At 46.7% G+C, this 24,169-nt stretch overlaps 1 protein-coding gene across 1 annotated transcript in view; it reads right to left on the bottom strand.

Annotated features, from left to right (window-relative positions):
• Positions 1 to 23,539, bottom strand: part of AP1M1 (adaptor related protein complex 1 subunit mu 1) — a 149,364-nt gene extending 125,825 nt beyond the window's left edge. Inside the window, exons 1-2 of the mRNA XM_082243511.1 lie at positions 23,325 to 23,539; positions 826 to 982 (exon numbers count right to left, since the gene is read on the bottom strand). Of these exons, the coding sequence (XP_082099637.1) occupies positions 826 to 982; positions 23,325 to 23,366 (199 nt within the window). The 5' untranslated portion in view covers positions 23,367 to 23,539. The remainder of the gene's footprint in view (positions 1 to 825; positions 983 to 23,324) is intronic.
• Between the last annotated feature and the right edge of the window lie 630 nt (positions 23,540 to 24,169).

The following is a 24,169-nucleotide window of genomic DNA, read 5'->3' as shown; positions in this document are numbered from 1 at the left end:
AGACTGCTTTTACAAGCAGTGGGAGGGGACCAAGAGACCGTATCAAAGGCCTTCTGCAAATCTATGGACAATAAAAACACTTCCTGAGGAGGACCTCCATCCCATATGGACCAAAGCAGAGAAATGATGTCGATAGCCTGAGGAATCTAGTCAGGACCCTGCCTCCCGGAAATGAAGCCATTTTTCTTTTATTTATAAAGGTGCCTTCCATTTTAAAAAGCAGAAAAAATTCTTCCAAGGCTAAATTCAAACCTGTTAGGCCTATAAAAAGCAATCCACATTGGATTACTTTTCAGAGTGTTGCTAAGCAGCCACTATCTGGTGATCAGGAGAAGATCCTCTTGAATGCCTGTTTTTTTTCCCGAACTGAAAGCACCATGATCACCGCATGTGAAAAGCTCCCTCTGGCTGCATGACAGGCTTCAGGAGGGCGATAAAACTGAACCGCAGCTTAACTGCCTGTTTTTACTGCCCCTACTCCCCAGCACCACACCCCTGCCTTACCCCAGGCCACATGGTTTGATGGCAAGAGTTTTGGAGATGGGAAGACACAGCTTCGGAAATTAATCTTGGCTGCTAGTGACATATCCCCAGTTCTCCTGAGATGCAGTATGCCAATAATCATCTAAGGGCCAGGGATTTTACAGACCATTAGAGAAAAACAATGAATACCCAGAACTGAGAGGCCATAAGAGGACACCAACATCATTCATCTCCTACTAAGGTGTGGAAAGCATTTCCAATTTTGCCTCTAACAATGGAAAAAAAAAAATCTGAAATTTAGTCAAATTTTAAACTAGGAAACTTAACTTAAGGAAAGGATACAATATAAATTATTGTGTTTAATCCACATGAACCTTACTCCTCCATGAGCAAGTATTGGTGAAAGTGCCCCTTCTTCCTCCTTTTCCATTAGGATAGGCATGAAGTGCTCAACTTCAGACATATCGACATCTCCGCGGTAATTGCGACATATAAGGACCTATACAAAAATGAAAAAAATGCTGTGAAAAATCTGCAGAATTAAATTTCAATAGTTTTTTTTAACAAAGTAGACCATTTTTGTTGAAGGCTAAGTTCACAGTTTTTTTGTGTGTTTTAAATTCCACCTTCCCAATGTACCAATACACCATTAATTTTTGCAGAAAAGAAATAGCTTAATCTAACTTCTAGGAAAAGCCTGATCTCAGCCTCCAGTGTCTCCTATGGAAAACTCCTCCATTACTTCCTGCTACTCATCCTGGTATTTGGGACTAAAGACCCGTACACACGCACAGATTGTTGGCCAACTGATCGTCCAACTTTTGTCCAGTGTTTGTTGGTTGAAATGTGCTCTAGACTTGCACTGGACATTTGTTGGCCAACAAAAACCAACTTCAGAAGTGATGTCATGTGATGGTTTACTTTCCGTGTGTTTTTTCTTCTCTGAGCATGCCCAGTCTTGCTCATCTGATTTTTGTCTGCCGAAATCTGTACTGACTGACGAACAATCGGCCATTTTTTGTTGGCCAACAAAAATTTTATAGCATGCACACCAGATTTTTTTCGGCCGAAAATTCGCAGTTGGTTGTCGGAAGCATCATACTAACAAGCCGACAATCGGCCGTTGGCCAACAATTTACGGCCAACAATCTGTGCGTGTGTATGGGGCTTAAGGCTCCATTCCCACCTAAGCGTATAATTTTCAGGCGTTTTTCAGGGTTTTTTTGCAGGTGTTTGGAGGCAGGCATTGACGTCTAACAAAAGCTTGTAATCTGCCAAAAAAAAGAGCTTTAAGCTTCAAGTGTTTTGCTTCAGGTGACAAAAACGCTCATATGTAAACAGGGGCCATTGAAATGAATGGGATTTTGCTTGTTTGACATTTTGAGACTTCAGAGATGAGTGTTTTACGATCTAAAAAACACTCAGGTGTGAAAAGGGCCTCAGAAAATGGTTAGTGAACCAAGTAAGGAGTTCATCTGCTGACCCCATTAATACAACCTGCACCTTCCTTCCCCACCAGGAAACTGTTCCTGCCCACCTCTGCAATTTCATGCTTTTCCAATGCAGACATTGTCAGTGACCACAGTTCTCGCAAACACACAGCTATCGATTGTTTTGTACCTTCTTAAAGAAAGTAAAGAATGTTAGCAATGTTAAGAAGTTCAGTAGGATTATGCACTTAATGGCAAAATGCACAGATGATCTTCCTAGGGCAAGAACGGATGACATGTACTGCTATGCTTTTGGTAACAGCATCTGTAACCATTAATGAATCCTTGAGAACCAAATGCATCCAACCATGATAAAGACCTAGGAGGGTCAAAGTTTGGAGTCTCTTCCCCAGGTTTGTAGATATTTGGACTGCAGAGTTCTTTAACCACTTCAGTACCAGACGACTTCACCCCTTTCCTGTCCAGGCCAATTTTCAGCTTTCAGTGTTCACACACTTTGATTGACAATTAGTCATGCAACACTGTCTCCAAATAAAATGTTACTCATTTTCTTCAGATTGATAGAGCTTTCTTTTGGTGGTATTTAGTCACCATTAGGCTCCATGTACACGGGACGTTAAAAAAAAAACGTGCTGCAAAGCTAGTTCTGACGCCGGGAAAAAGCAGCTGTTAAACGTGCTTTCAGTAGCTTTTTCCATTGGCGTTATTGCACGTTTAGCCACGTTGCTTTTAGCAGCATTTTTTCTGCCTCCGTTCAAAATCAATGGTTCCCTACGGAAGCCTATTGATTTGAATGGAAGTCGCACCGCAAGTCGGATCAAGATGACCCGACTTGCGGCGCGACTTGCGCTGTGAGAATCTTGAGGGGGAACTCCAAAAACGGGGAAAAAAAAAAAACTACGTGGGGGTCCCCCCCAGGTTCCAAACCAGGCCCTTCGGGTCTGGTATGGAATTTGAGGGTAGCCCCACGCCGAAAAAACGGCGTGGGTTACCCCCCAAAATCCATACCAGACCCTTATCCGAGCACGCAGCCCGGTAGGGCAGGAAGGGGGAGTGGACGAGCGAGCAACCCCCTCCCCCCCCGGACCATACCAGGCCACACGCCCTCAACATGGGGGGGTGTTGGTGCTTTGGGACAGGGGGGGCTCTGCACCCCCCACCTCAAAGCACCTTGCCCCCATGTTGATGGGTACAAGGGCCTCATCCCCACAACCCTGGCCGGTGGTTGTGGGGGGTCTGCGGGCAGGGGGCTCATCGGAATCTGGAAGCCCCCTTTAACAAGAGTGGCCCCCCAGATCCCGGACCCCCTCACTATGTGAATGGGTATGGGGTACACTGTACCCCTACCCATTCACCCCATAAAAGGCAGTGTATGTAAATAACGACAGGAGACGTTTTGGAAAGTTTATTAAAAATCTTCATCCGGACTTCTCCCTCTCCGCTCTTCTTGTCTTCTCCTCTTTTGCTGTCCAATCTTCTGCTCTTTTGCCCTCGGCTCTTCTTCCTCCGGTCCTCCTCCGACGATGTCCCCGGTGATTATGCCGGTCTCCGGTCTCTGCAGCTTGTTATATAGCCATTAGGGGCGTGGCCTCCCGATGACGTCATCGGGAGGTCCGCCCCCTCATGTCACAGATGACGTCATCTGTGACATGAGGGGACAGGGTCTCCCGATGACGTCACCTGGCGAGCACGTCCACAATGGCTATATAACAAGCTGCAGAGACTGGAGACCGGCATAATCACCGGGGACATCGGAGGAGGAGGAACGGAGGAAGAAGAAGAGCCGAGGGCAAAAGAGCAGAAGATTGGACAGCAGAAGAGCAGACAGCAAAAGAGCAGAAGACAAGAAGAGCGGAGAGGAGAAGACCAGAAGACAAGAAGAGCGGAGAGGGAGAAGACAAAAGAGAGAAGAAGTCCGGATGAAGATTTTTAATAAACTTTCCAAAACGTCTCCTGTCGTTATTTACATACACTGCCTTTTATGGGGTGAATGGCTAGGGGTACAGTGTACCCCATTCACATAGGGAGGGGGTCTGGGATCTGGGGGGCCACCCTTGTTAAAAGGGGCTTCCAGATTCCGATGAGCCCCCTGCCCGCAGACCCCCACAACCACCGGCCAGGGTTGTAGGGATGAGGCCCTTGTCCTCATCAACATGGGGGCAAGGTGCTTTGAGGTGGGGGGTGCAGAGCCCCTTGCCCCAAAGCACCAACACCCCCCCCCCCCATGTTGAGGGCGTGTGGCCTGGTATGGTCCAGGGGGGGTTGGGGGTTGCTCGCTTGTCCCCTCCCCCTTCCTGCCCTACCAGGCTGCGTGCTCGGATAAGGGTCTGGTATGGATTTTGGGGGGGACTCTACGCCGTTTTTTCGACGTGGGGCTACCCTCAAATTCCATACCAGACCCGAAGGGCCTGGTTTGGAACCTGGGGGGGGACCCCCACGCAGTTTTTTTCCCATTTTTGGCGTGGAGTTCCCCCTCAAGATTCTCACAGCGCAAGTCGCGCAACAAGTCGGATCATCCTGATCCGACTTGCGGTGCGACTTCCATTCAAATCAATAGGCTCCCATAGGGATTTTGAATGGAAGGAAAAAAACGTATAACATGGCTGAACGTACTTCATCACATTCGGTCGCGTTCGGTCCCGTTTTTCCGTTTGAAACGCCGGGAAACACACGTTCGAACGCAAATAATTGCGTTCCAAAAAACGTCTCTGAACTCAACTGCCTGCAAATGACTGTAAACGACCCTGTGTACATGGACAGATAAGATAACATGCAGGTGGGTTCAGGGGCTTCTGAAAAAAACGCCCAACTGCTCCTAAACGGCCATTTACAACGTCCCTTGTACATGGAGCCTTAGGTTTTAGATTTTTTTAGAAAAAACTTCAGCCTTTAGATTACCACTTAGAGAGTTTTTTTTTTTTTTGGAAGGTGCATGTGATCTGCACAGGGCCAATCTGCACTGTCCAGACAGAAAGTCAGGGGTCATGCTGCCTCATAGGACAGTCAGAGGGGAAGGAAAACTCCTCCTACAAGCTTTAACCAGTGCTCATGCGTACCTGAGCCTCTCTCTATCCAGCGATGATGCAGGAGTTTCTTAGCTGCCCGGGACTCCCCTCATTGGCTGAGACAGCAGCATTGCACGATTAACTCCCGCTGTTGTCAAAGTCAGTCAGCCAATGAGGAGAGAGAGAAGGGGCAGGGCCGGGTTACAGCTCTGTGTCTGAATGGACACAGGGAGCTGTGACTCGGCTTGAGTGCACCCACAGCAAGCTGTTGCCTGTGGGGGCACTCAACAGGAGGGAGGGGCCAGGGGGACCGAACAGGGACCCGAGAAGTGGAGGATCCGGGCCACTCAGTGCAAAACCAACTGCACAGAGCAGGTAAGAACATGTTTATTTTATTTTTATTTATTTTTTTTTAAAACGAGACTTTACAATCACTTTAAAAAAGTATAACTAAAGTAGGGATGCACCAATATATCAGACACCGAAAATTATCCTCACAGCACAATTATCCCTTCATTTGGTTTTCAGTCCTTGCTCTCTAAATTATCCTGTCACACCAGCAATTTAGTACATCAAATATTTAAACACTTCTATATATTTTCTCTGAATTACTCTGGATGACACTAATGAATGGACACATTTGGTTTCATACATGCGGTGTTCACCTTTCATTTGCCCCCCCTTGGGTCTTCCCTGGTCCCGCACCTACAGCTCCCAGGCTAGACATTTTCCTGACCGTTACCATTTGGGAATGTTGCCACATTATTCAAGGTCAGCTGATTTGTAAGTATGGGATCCTCTATGGTGACTCCAATAATTTGAAGGAGAATACTTATTACTACAATGTATGTTTTACTTTATTAGACATGTTTTATGTGCATCCACTCCTAAGGAAGTGAGTGGTAGCTCACAAAAACGCGCTGTGTTTTAAGATGCCCTTTTTAAACATGTATGGACATCTGTAACTGTTCAAGCATTTATCATACACTGTAATTCTTATGAATTGACTTTGTTTACTGTATCTGCATTTGACAAGACAGGATGACTAGTGTATTGACTATTCAATAAATCCATTTATTAGGTCTATTTTGTATTCAATGGCCATTTGTGGTACATATTTAAAGTCCCAGGGCATAGTTCTGTTTTTGTTTGTATGGTTAATAGGGATAGAGGTGCACCACTGGTGGCACTGGACCAATTTTATATTTTATCGTACGAAAATAGGGTAATCTGCATCTTGCCAATAGAAAAAAAAATAAAAAATTGTCATGCTGAGTCCTATTGACTTCAACACATAAATCGCTTCCCATTGAATTCAATGCAAAAACGCCAGCCACATTAAATACATTTTAAATAAAAGAAAAAAAATAAAGAGTTTCAGTTTTTGGCCAAATGGAGCGGAGAGGGATTAGAATACCTGTTAGGTTTTTATTGTTGTCTGTACCCCTATTAGTTAGATTCACCTCCTATTTGACATGTTTACCATTAGTAAAAGTAAAAGAAAATCCCTGATTTTGGGTTATCATCAGACAGTAATGGAAGGGATATCTTCCAATGGGGGCACTAGTTCAGGAGACCCTGTTGACAATAAGAGGATTCCATCACTTTGGAGGAATTTACTCTCACTTCTTGTTTTAGGTATGGAACAGGAAGTGAAGGTAATCTCAATGGGAAACATATGGCAAAAAAAAAATTGACCGGGGTTATAACCCTCCCTTACTTTATCCAAAATTAAAAAGAAAAAAAAAAAGTTTTGCCTTTAGCTGTACTTTAGCCACTCCTGGAGCACCACATAGATATTTACTGCAGCATGATGGCTCTCTATGTGAAATCACATATCTGTACGTGATTGAGGCCCGCACGCGCCCACCAATTATTGGATTTGATTCAGAACCGATCATCAGGTCTGGGCTAATGATTTATGGCCTCTACCTGCTGATCGGGTCTGATGAATGGCAGAATGTCCTGAGCCTGTGTAACGGAGGCACAGGAAATCCAATTTTCTCTTTCGTTCATTGAAGGACACAGCTTCATATCTTCTTGGCCCATGGGATGTCCCAAAGTAGCGTCAACATGAGGGGTGGGAATAACAGCAATAAACACCCTTCCCAAAGGCTAAACATAGCCAACGAGGTAAAACAGGACAGCTGACAAAAAAAATACACCCTCAAATAGGACTAAACTTCTCCAACAGAACCCGCAAAACCTTGTAGCCAAAGGCAGCATCCGCAAATGTCAACACATCCACCTTATAAAAGTTTGTGAAAGTGTGCACGAACGACCAGGTGGCCACCTTGCAAACCTGCACCACTGACGCCTGATGACAGGAGGCACTGAGCGCCCGAGTACAAAGAGCCTTAACAGGGGAAGGAGGATCCTGACCCTTAATTGAATAGGCTTGCCCCACTGTCTGCCTGATCCATGCAGAAATGGTTGCAGCAAATACAGCCAGCCCCTTACGGGATTCATCCCTAAGGACAAACAGGAAATCAGAGTTTTGGAACGACTCAGTAGCTGCCCGATACACTGACTGTCCGAACCACATCCAAAAAACGTAAGAATCTCTTTAGGGTGTAAACTTAAAAAAAAAAAAAAAAAAGCCCTCCTGGTCTGATCGATCTATTGACAAACTGCACTTGTTTATATATAATAGAGTGATAGGTGCCAGTAAATATACAAAAATTTATAAAAATTAGAATAATTGCGTAAATTTCATGACAAACTAAAATGCATTCAGTGTAAAAGTGCAAAAAAACTATTAGTAATATAAACGAATTATGGTGTATGTTTAGTAACCGGATTTGATTCTTGCATTATCACCGTTCTCCTAACACTGCCGATTTTTACTCCTGCTTTGAGGCTGTTTAGTGAACCGTGTTGTGTTGACTCCAGCTCGGTGATAAGCGGAGTTAGCTAGCAGTGTGTTAGCACCATGTTAGAAAGTGAAAGGAATGTGGGGAAGGTCTAACTAGCTGCACAACAGCCATCCTGTGTGAGAAAACCTATCATCCACAGTAAGGCTACATTCACACCTGAGCGTAGCGTTTTTCGCGCGTTTTTTACCGCGATTTTACCGCGATTTTTGCGGCGTTTTTTACCGCGATTTTACCGCGATTTTTACCGCGATTTTTGTGCAGGCGTTTTTAGATTGAATAGAGATCAATGGAAAACGCCTGTAATCTGCCCAAAAAGAAGCTCATGTACTTTTTTGAGCGTTGGGCATTTTGTATACAGCGTCAAAACGCTCAGATGTGAACAGGGGCCATTGAAATGAATAGGATTTGTCTTGTTGGGCGTTTTGAGAGCTGATCCTAGAGCAGAAAAACGCCCCAAAAACGCCCCAAAACGCCTAGATGTGAACGGAGCCTTAAGGAACATTGATTATTTTCTCAGAGCTGTTGAAAAATAAAAAATAAACATGTAAAAGCACATACTCACCCTGACTAATATTATAAAGTATAAATTTACATATATTATTTTTTTTTAACTACTATTCCTCTACCATCCTCCACCCTAAAGGATCATAATTTGATCCTCAGAACTGAGTTATGTGGATAAAATTAAAAAAAAAAAAAAAATACATTTAAAACCTATACACACACCTTTATTAAAATAATAAAGATTTTTTTAATATTACCCTGCCATCCCTCCCACCTTAGCTAACTGCATTCATTTCTAGACACATTTCTTTTTCTCTTTTAGGGCCGGTTCACATGATGCCCACTCATGAATCGCACAAAAATGTACTGTGCATTCCTATGCAATTCAGACTGCATGCAAAATGTACTTCATTTGCGATCTGCAGCGGGTGTCAATAGAAAGTCAAAGACACCCCAAACGCATTGCATTTTCCCACGCCTGCCCGCACTGGACTGCATGGTACAAAAGATCTGATTACAGTGCGGTTTAAAAAGTAGTGAATGCACTACTTTTTGTGCAGCATGGTGTGATTTTAGCCCATTCAAAACTAATGGGCTGAAATCGCACTGCATAGAACCACATGTAAATCGTACAGGAATGCACAGCTCGTTTCTGTGCGATTCATGTGTAGGCATAGTATGAACCGGCCCTGAATGGGCTGAAATCACACTACGCTGCACCAAAAGTAGTGCATGCACTACTTTTTAATCCGCACTGTAACCAGATCGCATGGTACAATAGTAACGTGATCGGGTGCGGGCAAACGCACTGCATTTTCAACCTGCATTTAGGGTGTCGTTACCTTTCTATTGACACCCACTGCAGATCGCAAATGGAGTGCGTTTTGCATGCTTTCTGATCGCACAGCAACTCTTAGTGCATTTCTGTGTGATTCATGTGCTGACATGGTGTGAACCAGTCCTTAGAAAAAGTACATATCCATCCTATGTGTCAGCTGCCAAGTTTTAGACATGCTAAGGCATACAATTTTTTTTTTTTTTTCTTTTTGTTCAACCACCGAACGAACGAAAAAAATTAAAAAAACAAACATTTTTCACCCATTCACACACTCAATTTATGTGGATGGGGGATTCCTTTCCACTGAGCTATTGTGTTCTGACGGCAGGGATACTTCTCCGTCAGAATAGTGATCAGTACTGCAGGCTATACCTAGCAGCACTAATTGATCAGGGATAAACCCAACAGGCTGGTTGTACAGAAGTCCATCTACCACTCGACTTCTGTACAACCAGCCTGCCCATACATTGATGGAATTTCAGTTGGTCCGTGCTGAACCAGCCAAATTTCCATCCATGTATAACTGGCTTAAGATAGTGGTCTCATGCAGTAGGAAATATGCACCTCTCTGTCAATGAGGTCTACTGCTCTCCTCTCTCAGCATAGATGTCCCCTCTGCTCTGCCATTATATATGCACGATATAAGAGTGCTGCTGACTCAGGGTTCTAGGTGAACAAATACCCTGCAGTCTATAATAGTGTTGTCCTGAACCACAATGAGCAGCGAAATTCCTTTTCTACACTGAAAAAAAGGCCTTAACACCTGGTCTGACTAGGTGTTAAATCCCTGGATTTAACACCAAGTTAACACTGGTTTTAAGACTCTTCTGAGCTAACACGGGTTACTAAACAGGTACATTCCTATACTAATGGCTGGAATACACGATAAGAAATTCGGCTGAAAATTTCCGTTCAGCGAGCGATCGGCCGATATTCTACTTGTTAATGCCCAGCCATCAATGAGCGATATCGATATTGTGAACGAAAAATACCGTTTGAAAAACATGAAAAATTCTGTCGTCTCGTTTGCGAAAGAACAATATTCTATACGTTGGTGTTGAGGTCGTTCAGTTTAAATCTGTATAACAACGCATGCCCAAAATTATTGATGGTCGGCGGGCAACAGTCGGGCGATATTCGGACGTGTATGTTGGCAACGTTTTCGACCGACAAATACTTTTTCAAAAGTCGGTGGTTGAATGATCGGGCGATATTCTAATTGTGTATTCACACCATAACACTATAGTTATCACAGAGACAACACCGTAAGGTGAAGAGATGTGATGGTTCCTACCTTAGCACAGTTTACTAAGCACATCTTAGGGAATTACCACCCTGATTCACTGTGATAAAGCTTAACACCACTTAACACCTGTTTAACACCGGTTACTAAACATACACCTAAATTAGGTGCATAAAGTGCTAAAAATTGCATAAGACATTATTGCATAATGTTCATGATCACCAGTGTGATTTACATGTGCAATATCTTGTGGATCGCTCTTCAAAATCCCCCACGGGAGGTGTTAAAATATTGTGCCTAAATCCACCACCGATAAGAAATGCCTACTCACCAGAGGCAAGTATGAGTCTCACAAATTAAGATAGGGAGACCCTCGAAACTGGGCACATAATCTCCACCGGGACCACAATGATTAGCCACATCAAAAGGTAAGTATGTGTCTCAACACAGAAGGGGGATCCTCAATTTAGGCACATTAATCTACACCCGAATCACCACGATGAGTTACATCAAAGGGGACAAGAAAGAGAAGGCTTCCAAAGTGTAATAAAGTTTGTTTAATTAAAATATAAATGGTTAAAATCTTGCAAGTAAATAAAAGCTCAGTAAGACAAGCTGGGACGCCGATTGCACTCCATTCGGCGTCCCAGCTTGTCTTACAGAGCTTTTATTTAATTGCAAGATTGTAAGTTCTTTTAACCATTTATATTTTAAACTAACTTTAAAACACTATGGAAGACTTCTCTGTGCCTAAATTGAGGGTCCCCCTTCTATGTTGAGATCCCACGAGGGCAATAGATCCCACGAGGGCAATGGAGACCACACTGGGGGAGCCAAGTGGCAAACCCCCTGAACAAAGGTGCGAACCAAAGAATGCATAGCTACAGGACATTGAAAGAAAACTGCCAAGGCCGAACCATGGCCCTTGGTGGTATCTGAGGCCAAACGCTGCACAACACCTCAGTGGAAAAAAGCCAAACTCAGTCACCGAAAAAGGAGCGGGGGTGAACCACAAGAGATTGACACCCGCAAAGTATGCTCCTCAAACACGATAGTAAATCTTCCAAGAAGTAGATTCACAAGCTTGCAGCAGCGTGGGAATCACCGATTCAGACAACCCTCGATCCTTCTGCACCAGGCTTCTGACAGCCAAGGCGTTAAGCCAGCAACTGTAAGGCAAGACAGAAGATTGGCCCCTGGGCCAACAGATCTCCTCTAAGAGGAAGTCTCCAAGGAGCATCGGCGACTAACCGTATCAGATACCTGGAAATTTAATTTCCACCCAAACTCCTGCAGAGTCCGCACAGTAATCTTCCGGCTGTCCGTCAGCAGTCGGGGACTCTGCTCGCAGAAGATGTAGTACCACAATCCCCCACTAGCGCAACAATGCCAACAACAGGGACAACACTTTGTGAAGACCGGAGCCGGAGACCAAGGAGCCGAGGCAAGACTTCTTAATAATGTTCCTCGCTCACGGCAAGCGGAAGAGGTGCGGATGACTGACATATCGGAATATGAAGGTAAGCGACCTTGATATCGGTAGAGGCCAGAAAATCCTCCTGATGTAGGAATGCCACTACCATACGAATTGACTCCATTCGTAACAACTGTACCCGCACAAGCGGTTCAGAGCTTGGAGGTCCAATATTGGACGCTTTCCTTCCAGGAAAAAAAACATTCCGATTCTAAATCACACCTTGCAGTAGCAAGTTTTGCATCGCCCCGAAGAAACCTCGCAGGCGGTCTGATGATAAACACAAGTAGGAAGCAAAGAACCTCCCTGGAGGGTAAACCCAAAACTCGATCCTGCAGCCAGAATGAATTAGCTCGTGTACCAACCAGACTTGAATCAGGGAGGTCCATGGGTCTAAAAAGACCTGCTCCCAGCTTACTAGACCAGGTGCTATTGGAACCTCCGGAGGAGGTTCTTACAGACTTAGATTCCCTGTCTTGAAATCCTGCTTAATGATATCATCCAGGGAGGATTCAAAAAGGTGATCCCCCACAAAGGGAAGATCAGATAAGGCCTTGTTGGAAGCCTGGTTCGCAGACCAGCATTTCAGCTATATCCTGTGCCGAAGGACCACTGCTGCCACGGACATACTAGAGACTAAGCGAGCCACAACCAGAGCGACCTCACAGATGACCTGAGAGTCCACCACAGGTGGAACTGCCCAATTATTCAACAGAGACTCCTTAAGGGATACCATCTATCGAAACGCTTAGGTACCGCCATAGAGCGTTTAGGACAACTCCACTGACTCACGACAATTTTATCACAGTAGGCAGGAAAATCTTTACCACTGTAGAGGATCTGCGGGCACCAAGGGGACTGGTGCCTCTGAAGCAGCAGCAGCTGCCTCCCCCATGTTTAAAATTTTCCGCACTGATGCAATCGGTGCATCCACCAGCGCCTGTTCATGCGCATATGCAGTAAAAGAGGAATCATCCTCATTTTCAGAGCACTCTAGGGCGTGGACGCAGAACCAGTAGGGTCGCTATATACTAAGCTCACCCTGAAAACATAAGCAGCAGCGGAGGCCGCCGACCTCGGTCCCGCAAATAGACGCCAGCCAAAGGTCCACAAAAGGACCACCTTTTAGACCCTGCAAAAAAAGCAAGAGGGTCGCCCTCTATAGAGGACATAATAGGACAAAGCCCCCTTGGGGGTGGGGGGGGGGGTCGATCGCTATGACATGGGCGCGCAGACAGAGTACCCTCGCCCAAACAAAAATGGCTGCTACATTATCACTAAAAATGAAACTCCCCCACTGTGCCACCCGGTTCAAGGGAGGTGCCAAGCCGACCATATGGCCCAGCAGGTCGCAGCCTAAATGTTAGTGGAGGCCCAGCCACATCTGCCCGGATGCACAGTCCGGCAGATGCCCAGGGAGAGAGTGGGGGTGGGTTGGGGGCCAAAAGACCGGCAGTGTCTGTTTAGAGGGGCTGGGGGGGAATGGAGGGGAACCCAGGGGTCCGACTAACCCAGGGAGGGGCCCACGTCCACCGTACCATCTTGGAATGGGAGTGATACGGGCCAGAGGCACGCTGCGGGCCAGAGGCACGGTGCGGGCCAGAGGCACGCTGCGACTCAGGTTGTGAGTCGGCTAGCCCCCCTCTGGTGGGGTTATGTTGCGGCCAACTTAGCGCAGAGCTAAGATCGGGTCACGCTCGCTGGCCAGACTAGGAAGACCGTAAGCATCTAGGATATCCAGTCCATCGCCCAGTCCGGCAGTTGATTGTAGTTCTCACAGGAACACTAAATAATAAAAAGAAGAAAAAAATTCAGTTTAAAAAGGATATCTAATCTAATTAGAAAAGGAAAAAAAATTGCCAGGACCAAGATCCCAGCAAGGAATTAGGTCCTTATTCCTGACTAGGCAGAAAAAAACAGAAGGAAGTGGGAGTATACCCCCTGGGACTGCCCTGAAAGGGTAGTCAAACTTTTTCCACCTAGTGTCCTACTCCTGTAGGTGGCAGTATAAACCCAAGGGTCAAAAAAATATGGGGCTGTGTCCGTCAATGAACTAAAAGAGAAAAAGCGTTTTTCTTTATTTCTGATTTTGCAAATAATCATTCAACAATTTGTAATAGAAAATGTAATCGGCTACATTTCTTTGGAAAAAAAAAACCCAAATCAGTGTATATTATTTAGTCTTAAGAAAAGCTATAGAGTCTACAAACTAAGGTATAGTTTTGTTAAAAATCTATCAATCCTGATGTAGTGACGGCCTGTGTCATTTCTTGACGGCCTGTGTCATTTCAAATTACCCCCTTGTGGAAAGCAGACAGTCCAGGGTATTTAGAAAGAGGAATGGTGAATTTTTTGAAATTGACATTTTTTTTTAATCACATTTTTGGGAAAATTAACAAATTAAAAAAATACATTTTCCCAATTTTTTTTTTTTTTACATGCTGTCACCAGTGCAGTACAGTGTCATCATATAACTGCTGTGATGGTGATCAGGGACACTGTAAAAGGGACATGTACACTGATAATCAGGACACTGATTATTCATGTCCTGATTATCAGTGCAGTCCCAACAGTGCCCACCAGTTCTGCCAATCAGTGCCACCTCATCAGTGCAGCCTATCAACGCACACCTGTGAAGGAGAAAAATTATCCGTTTGCAAAATTTTATAACAAACTATAAAGGCTCGGTTCACACTAGGGCGATCTGTGAGGCGACCTGGTCGCCTCACAGGTCGCCGCAGGTCGCCTCCCATAGGGAAGCTGCGGACCCGTTCTAATAGGAGCGACACAAGTCGCTCCGACCTAGAAAAAGGGTCCGGAGCTTCTTTGGGGCGACCAGGAGGCGACCGCCATAGACTTCAATGTTATGAAGTCCGTGGCGGCCGCTCCAGGGTCGCCACCCGAAGTAGCGTCGCGGTAATGTGAACCGGCGCAAAAAGTTTTTGTTTATTTTTTCAAAAATTTCAGTCTTTTTTTGTTTATTTAGCAAAAATAAATAAACCCAGTGCTCTATTTGTGTGGAAAAAATTGATAATAGGTACAGTGTTGCGCTTTGAATGACAGTTGCGCGGTCATGCAACAGTGCTGAAAGCTGAAAATTGGCCTGGACAGAAAGGGGGTAAAAGTGCCCAATAGGCAACTGGTTAAACTGAAGGGACTAAGAATAACCTTTATGTAAAAATACTAGACTAAACCTTTCTTCTCTTTCAGTAACCAGTCGGATTCCAGCTGTAAATCAGGTTAAGAAAAAAGGGAGGTAAAAGACCGTTAACCACTTAAGCCCCGGAGGATTTTGGCACTGCATGATTTAATGGACAATTGCGCGGTCGTGCGACGATGTACCCAAATGAAATTGACTTCCTTTTTTTCACACAAATAGATCTTTCTTTTGGTGGTATTTGATCACCTGTGCAATTTTTATTTTTTGCGCTATAAACAAAAAAAAGAGCAACAATTTGGAAAAAATAACAATATTTTTCACATTTTTTTTTTATAAGAAATTCTCCAAAAAAAAAAAAAAAAATTAAAAATCTAAATTTTTTAACATTTTAGGCCAATTTGTTTTCTGCTACATTTTTTTTGTAAAAAAAACAAAAACAAAAAAAACGCAATAGGCATATTTTGATTGGTTTGCCCAAACGTTATTGCGTTTACTAACTACAGGAAAGATTTTTGTCACTTTTATTGTTTTTTTTAACTAGTAATGGCGGCGATCTGCGATTTTATTTGCGGGACTGCGACATTGTGGCGGACAGATCGGACCCTTGACTGACATTTTTGGGGGTACCAGTGACATTACTACAGTAATCAGTGCTATACATATGCACTGTTACTGTAAAAATTACACTGGCAGGGAAGGGGTTAACTTTATTGGTGATCCAGGGGTTAAGTGAGTCCCTAGGGGTGTGGCTTGTTAGATCATAACAGAGACATACGATCCTACATAGCAGGATCGCATAGCCTCTGTCATGATCTAAGGGAGAATGACAGACGGCTGTGTTTGCATCAGCCATCTGCCTTTCTCCCTCTCCTGCGGGAGATGGCGAGTGGCCGGCGGACATCGGAGCCGCCAGTCAAACGCGCGGGGATGTCAGAGAACGAGCGGGGGCGGGAGGCTCGTGGGTACGTCACTTTCCCCAGCAGAGGCTGACTGCCGCAGTATATAGTCGTGCGGCAGTCGGCAAGTGGTTAAAAGTAGAACTAGAAGCAAAAGGTTTTTTTTTTTAGGCTTTGGATAGATTGGAGAGGGATTAGAACACCTATTAAGTTTTCATTGCTCTGTGTACCAATTAGTGAGATTCACCTCCTGTTTACCATCATCACCAAGAGCAAAAGTGAAAGAAAATTATGAATTTTGGGCTGTCACCAGAAAAGGAATTGACAGTAAATCCTCAAATTGAAACACTAGCACTGGGGACAACCAGGGATTTCGTCACTCTGGAGGAATTTTCTCTCACTTCTTATTTTGGCTATGGGGCAGGAAGTAAAGGGTAAAACTACCCAATGGGGACACAGATGGCAAAAAAAACTGGCAGGGGTTACTCTATCTAAAAAGTTCTGCCTTCAAGGCTTGTTCACACATGCAGCCAGGGGGATAGTAAAAATAGTCAGTTGAGCTATGGTTTTACTGCCCCACCCAACACATTAAAGTGATCTTAAAGTCAAAAAATGTTTTTATTAAAAATAAAAAATAAAATTCATATTAACCTGCTCTGTGCAGTTTTTGCACAGAGCAACCCCGATCCTCCTCTTCTCTGTTCCCACATTGGCGCTCCTGGCCCCACCCTCCTGCCTCCTGCCCCCACAGCAAGCAGCTTACAATAGGGGCTCCCAAGCCGTAGTTCTGCAAGTCCATTCACACACAGTCATGGCTGTGCCCTGTCCCTTTCTCTCCTCATTGGCTCACTGGCTGCAATTGACAGCTCCCCCTGCTGTCTTAGCCAATAAGGAGGAAGAGTCCCTGGAGAGCCGAGGCTCTTGTGCAAATCACAGGAGGAAGATGGGGTTTTGGCAAGTATTAGGGGGGCTGGGGGAGCTGCTACACAGGGAAGGTTTTATACCATCATGCATAGATTGTGCGACGGAAAAAAAAAAAAACTGCATTTACAATCACTTTAATTTGGTTCTACACATGCCGTGGACAAAATTATACCCTCATGACATGGCTCTAGGCTCTCTCAGGCTCTATTCACATATTGGCATTCCGGATCGTGGGCAGAATTGCGGCAATTCTGCCCACGATTCCGAATCCCGGCAAATCGCAGGATACCTTTTTGGGCAACAGGCGTCCCACAATTCTGTTTGCATGATTTTATCGCGATTCGTCGGGCAAAAATCACGCCGTGTTTAGGGTGCCATTGGAAGTGATGGAAATCGCGTGGGCGTCCCACAATTTGCCATGATTCGAAATCACAGGCAGAATTTCAACGATTCTGTCCGCAATCCAGGACGTCAATATGTGAACGGAGCCTCAGTGGGCAGTATTGCTGCTGAACGTGACCTATTCTGTGGTTGTTTTAACTTTATTTCAGAAGAGATATGCAATGACTCTTCTGCAATAAAATATACTTACCTGCATGTAAACAGAGCTGCGCATGTAAAGCTCAGCTTACAGCAGCTGCCCTGATCCCTGTGTCCCGGAATGACAGCAGAAGTGACGTCATCTAAAGCTAGCCAATGAAACTGGCCAAAAAAAACTGGCACACAGGAGAAGATGCCTGCGCTGGTGAGGTGAAGAAGTATAAAATGCCTTTAGTTCCCCTTTAAGTATCGCCTTCTAACCGCCCATCAACCTCCCTCTGACAATCAATTCACCACGGATTGCTTTTCAGACAGGCAACAAAGGCTGCAGCAAGTGTACAGTCAGGTCCATAAATATTGGGACATCAACACAATTCTAATCTTTTTGGCTCTATCCACCACCACAATGGGTTTGAAATGAAACAAACAAGATGTGCTTTAACTGCAGACTTTCAGCTTTAATTTGAGGGTATTTACATCCAAATCAGGTGAAAGGTGTAAAAGTTACAACAGTTTGTATATGTGCCTCCCACTGTTTAAGGGACCAAAAGTAATGGGACAATTGGCTGCTCAGCTGTTCCATGGCCAGGTGTTTGTTATTCCCTCATTATCCTATTTACAAGGAGCAGATAAAAGGTCCAAAGTTCATTTCAAGTGTGCTATTTGCATTTGGAATCTGTTGCTGTCAATTCTCAATATGAGAGCCAAAGAGCTGTCACTATCAGACCCCGTTCACACTGGGGCGACCTGTCAGGCGACCTGGTCGCCTGACAGGTCGCCATAGGTCGCCTGGCATAGAGAAGCTGTGGACCCATTCTAATAGGAGCGACACAAGGGTCCGGAGCTTCTTTGGGGCGACCTGCATTGACTTCAATGTTATGAAGTCCGTGCCGGCCGCTCCGAGGTCGCGGTGCAAGCAGCGCGCCGCGACCTGTGAGGTCGCCCCGGGAAGTCGTATCGCCCCAGTGTGAACGGGGCCTCAGTGAAGCAAGCCATCATTAGGCTGAAAAAAAACAAAACAAACCCATCAGAGAGATAGCAAAAACATTAGGTGTGGCCAAATCAACTGTTTGGAACATCCTAAAAAAGAAAGAACGCACTGGTGAGCTCAGCAACACCAAAAGACCCGGAAGACCACGGAAAACAACTGTGGTGGATGACCGAAGAATTCTTTCCCTGGTGAAGAAAACACCCTTCACAGCAGTTGGCCAGATCAAGAACACTCTCCAGGAGGTAGGTGTATGTGTGTCAAAGTCAACAATCAAGAGAAGACTTCACCAGAGTGAATACAGAGGGTTCCCCACAAGATGTAAACCATTGGTGAGCCTCAAAAACAGGAAGGCCATATTAGAGTTTACCAAACAACATCTAAAAAAGCCTTCACAGTTCTGGGACAACATCCTATGGACAGATGAGACCAAGATCAACTTGTACCAGAGTGATGGGAAGAGAAGAGTATGGAGAAGGAAAGGAACTGCTCATGATCCAAAGCATACCACCTCATCAGTGAAGCATGGTGGTGGTAGTGTCATGGCGTGGGCATGTATGGCTGCCAATGGAACTGGTTCTCTTGTATTTATTGATGATGTGACTACTGACAAAAGCAGCAGGATGAATTCTGAAGTCTTTTGTTTTTTAAGGGAAAAAAGTGGAATGTTATGTAATGGCCAAGTCAATCACCTGACCTGAATCCGATTGAGCATGGATTTCACATGAAGACAAAACTGAAGGGAAAATGCCCCAATAACAAGCAGGAACTGAAGGCAGTTTAGCGTAGAGGCCTGGCAGAGCATCACCAGGGATGAAACCCAGCATCTGGTGATGTCTATGCGTTTCAGACTTCAGGCTGTAATTGACTGCAAAGGATTTGCAACCAAGTATTAAAAAGTGAAAGTTTGATTTATGATTGTTAATCTGTCCCATTACTTTTGGTACCTTAAAAAGTGGGAGGCACATATACAAACTGTTGTAATTCCTTCACCTTTCACCTGATTTGGATGTAAATGCCCTCAAATTAAAGCTGAAAGTCTGCAGTTAAAGCACATCTTGTTTGTTTCATTTCAAATCCATTGTGGTGGTGTATAGAGCCAGATTAGAATTGTGTCGATGTCCCAATATTTATGGACCTGACTGTATATGAGCCTTTAAGATGGGTTCACATATATGCAAGGCCAGTTTCTGTCCAGTGCAGTTTCCTTGCAGCGTTTCAGGTGCAATTCAGGTGCAAATTTGATACTTAAATTGCACCTGAACTGGACTGAAAAACGCACAGGACCCTATTTTAATTTGCACCGTTAGCAACCCCCATATATGTGAACCGGCTCCATTAAACCGGTCTAGACCACATGTTATGCAAAGCGGATGTGGTTCCAAATGCATTCAATTTGCATATATGTGAACAGAGCCTTAGGCTAGGTGTACATCTATATGCGTCAGGAATGCGCACAAAAACGTTCGCTTTCACGACATGCACAAAAACGCGCTGCCTCTTTAGCAGACACGCCGCAGCACGAATATTGATGACGACATCTCTATGCATCTGCAAGCATGTGAAAAACTGCATGGGGTCGTTGGCATCAAACAGTGCAGTGAGTCGCCATTTCTGGGAGATTCTCATGGGCTTCTTTTCTGCGTGGGGAAACCCAATGTGCTGCCCTACACACGACAAACAAATGCGTGAAAACACACATATGCACCCACGCGTGGTCACATCTGTATAGTTGAACCAAGCCTTACTTTTATTCCACGTAAAGCTTGCAGTGTTCCTTAATAGCCGCAGAGATATATGAAGATGCTGGGAAGAAATGCGTGACCTCTAGGATTATACTCAACCATAGAAATAGAGAAGACAGGTATTCTTTTATCCGCCTTCATTGAATAACTAAGTGAGTGTATTGCAGGGATCTGCAAACTACGGCCCTCCAGCTGTTGCGGAACTACACGTCCCATGAGGCATAGTAAAACTCAGACATTCACAGACATGACCAGGGCATGATGGGAATTGTAGTTCATGAACAACCTGGGGGGGCATAGTTTGGCGACCTCTGGTGTATAGGATAAACAGGTTATCTATGTGTTGCCCTCCATATGGCACCCACTAGGCAGTGTCTGGGAGGTGAGGGCCCTCATTTGGCACCCACTATGCAGTGTCTGGGAGGTGGGGGCCCTCATTTGGCACCCACTATGCAGTGTCTGGGAGGTGAGGGCCCCCATATGGCACCCACTAGGCAGTGTCTGGGAGGGCCCCCATATGGCACCCACTAGGCAGTGTCTGGGAGGGCCCCCATATGGCACCCACTAGGCAGTGTCTGGGAGGGCCCCCATATGGCACCCACTAGGCAGTGTCTGGGAGGGCCCCCATATGGCACCCACTAGGCAGTGTGTAGGAGGGGAGGACCCTCATATGGCACCCACTAGGCAGTGTGTGAGAGGAGAGGACCCCCATATGGCACCCACTAGGCAGTGTCGGAGGGGAGGGCCCTCATATGGCTCCCACTAGGCAGTGTCTGGGAGGGTAGGGCCCTCATATGGCTCCCACTAGGCAGTGTCTGGGAGGGTAGGGCCCTCATATGGCACCCACTAGGCAGTGTCTGGGAGGGTAGGGCCCTCATATGGCACCCACTAGGCAGTGTCTGGGAGGGGAGGGCAGCCATATGGCACCCACTAGGCAGTGTCTGGGAGGGGAGGACCCTCATATGGCACCCACTAGGCAGTGTGTGAGAGGGGAGGACCCCCATATGGCACCCACTAGGCAGTGTGTGAGAGGGGAGGACCCCCATATGGCACCCACTAGGCAGTGTCGGAGGGGAGGGCCCTCATATGGCACCCACTAGGCAGTGTCTGGGAGGGTAGGGCATTCATATGGCACCCACTAGGCAGTGTCTGGGAGGGTAGGGCATTCATATGGCACCCACTAGGCAGTGTCTGGGAGGGGAGGAACCCCATATGGTACCCATTGGGCAGCGTCTGGGAAGGGGAGGGCCCCATATGGCACCCACTAGGCAGTGTCGGAGGGGAGGGCCCTCATATGGCTCCCACTAGGCAGTGTCTGGGAGGGTAGGGCCCTCATATGGCTCCCACTAGGCAGTGTCTGGGAGGGTAGGGCCCTCATATGGCACCCACTAGGCAGTGTCTGGGAGGGTAGGGCCCTCATATGGCACCCACTAGGCAGTGTCTGGGAGGGGAGGGCAGCCATATGGCACCCACTAGGCAGTGTCTGGGAGGGGAGGACCCTCATATGGCACCCACTAGGCAGTGTGTGAGAGGGGAGGACCCCCATATGGCACCCACTAGGCAGTGTGTGAGAGGGGAGGACCCCCATATGGCACCCACTAGGCAGTGTGTGAGAGGGGAGGACCCCCATATGGCACCCACTAGGCAGTGTGTGAGAGGGGAGGACCCCCATATGGCACCCACTAGGCAGTGTCGGAGGGGAGGGCCCTCATATGGCACCCACTAGGCAGTGTCTGGGAGGGTAGGGCATTCATATGGTACCCACTAGGCAGTGTCTGGGAGGGTAGGGAATTCATATGGCACCCACTAGGCAGTGTCTTGGAGGGTAGGGCCCCATATGGCACCCACTAGGCAGTGTCTGGGAGGGTAGGGCATTCATATGGCACCCACTAGGCAGTGTCTGGGAGGGTAGGGCATTCATATGGCACCCACTAGGCAGTGTCTGGGAGGGTAGGGCATTCATATGGCACCCACTAGGCAGTGTCTGGGAGGGGAGGAACCCCATATGGTACCCATTGGGCAGCGTCTGGGAAGGGGAGGGCCCCATATGGCACCCACTAGGCAGTGTCGGAGGGGAGGGCCCTCATATGGCTCCCACTAGGCAGTGTCTGGGAGGGTAGGGCCCTCATATGGCTCCCACTAGGCAGTGTCTGGGAGGGTAGGGCCCTCATATGGCACCCACTAGGCAGTGTCTGGGAGGGTAGGGCCCTCATATGGCACCCACTAGGCAGTGTCTGGGAGGGGAGGGCAGCCATATGGCACCCACTAGGCAGTGTCTGGGAGGGGAGGACCCTCATATGGCACCCACTAGGCAGTGTGTGAGAGGGGAGGACCCCCATATGGCACCCACTAGGCAGTGTGTGAGAGGGGAGGACCCCCATATGGCACCCACTAGGCAGTGTGTGAGAGGGGAGGACCCCCATATGGCACCCACTAGGCAGTGTCGGAGGGGAGGGCCCTCATATGGCACCCACTAGGCAGTGTCTGGGAGGGGAGGGCAGCCATATGGCACCCACTAGGCAGTGTCTGGGAGGGGAGGACCCTCATATGGCACCCACTAGGCAGTGTGTGAGAGGGGAGGACCCCCATATGGCACCCACTAGGCAGTGTGTGAGAGGGGAGGACCCCCATATGGCACCCACTAGGCAGTGTCGGAGGGGAGGGCCCTCATATGGCACCCACTAGGCAGTGTCTGGGAGGGTAGGGCATTCATATGGTACCCACTAGGCAGTGTCTGGGAGGGTAGGGAATTCATATGGCACCCACTAGGCAGTGTCTTGGAGGGTAGGGCCCCATATGGCACCCACTAGGCAGTGTCTGGGAGGGTAGGGCATTCATATGGCACCCACTAGGCAGTGTCTGGGAGGGTAGGGCATTCATATGGCACCCACTAGGCAGTGTCTGGGAGGGTAGGGCATTCATATGGCACCCACTAGGCAGTGTCTGGGAGGGTAGGGCATTCATATGGCACCCACTAGGCAGTGTCTGGGAGGGTAGGGCATTCATATGGCACCCACTAGGCAGTGTCTGGGAGGGGAGGAACCCCATATGGTACCCATTGGGCAGCGTCTGGGAAGGGGAGGGCCCCATATGGCACCCACTAGGCAGTGTCTGGGAGGGGAGGGCCCTCTAGCAGGTGAGCCTGCCAACTTCCTTGCAGTGACGGGCACATTACACAGCACAGCCTGCGGCCTCACCTTTCCCTTCAGGTCCAGCACGTAGACGGCGCTGGCCGACATGTTTCCGCTGTCTGAGGCCGCTCCCGAACGAACACACTGCTTGTCCTCAGCCCCTGCTCATCCCCGTTATACTTCTCTATAGCGGTCCGCACTGACAGGAAGCTTCCTCAAATCCCTTCCGGGCATTACTGCCATTCGCTTTCCACTACAAAGATGGCGGCGGGAGAGCGCTGCTGGTGCGAGTCACAGTCCCACACATAGATGGCCGCGACTCTGCTATACTGGGTGACAGGGCAGACTCTAAAGAAGGAGGAGTCAACGCTGCCAACCACAATGCCATTTTGTACCCAGTTCCTTTTGTCACTCTTTGATCCTGGTCATCTGGCTTTTTTTTTTTTTTTAGTAATCTTTATTTAAAATTGAGAAGGTAATTACCATACAGTAATGAAAAAAACAGGAAATAATGAAAAAAAATCCACGTGGGCAACGATCGTAGCATATTTAGGTTATCTAGCTTTTTAACCACTTCAGGACCCGAAGGATTTGCCCCCCAGTGAAAGTAAATAGCGTAAGATCCACAGGAATAAAATCAAACTAAAACATAGCAGCTGAACACTCAAATCTAAACCTCAAAAGTGAATAACAACAATAGAACAGTGCAGCACATAATCAATTTGTAAATAGGTGAATAATCAAATTCATAAGTGGCATAACACATTAAATATATATAAATGCACCCAGTGGAAAAGGGTGATAAAAGGATAATCATCAGCTAATAAAGTCCATAAATACAGAAATTCATCATCTTGTGTAACAAAAATGGCATGAGTAATCAGTAGTGTGTAATGAATGTTAGCCCATCC

Source organism: Pelophylax lessonae (assembly GCF_965119305.1).
Source record: "Pelophylax lessonae genome assembly, chromosome: 1".
NCBI classification, from domain to species: Eukaryota; Metazoa; Chordata; class Amphibia; order Anura; family Ranidae; genus Pelophylax; species Pelophylax lessonae.
Note: the sequence above shows the minus strand (reverse complement) of the source record. Positions and strands in the feature narration are given on the sequence as shown.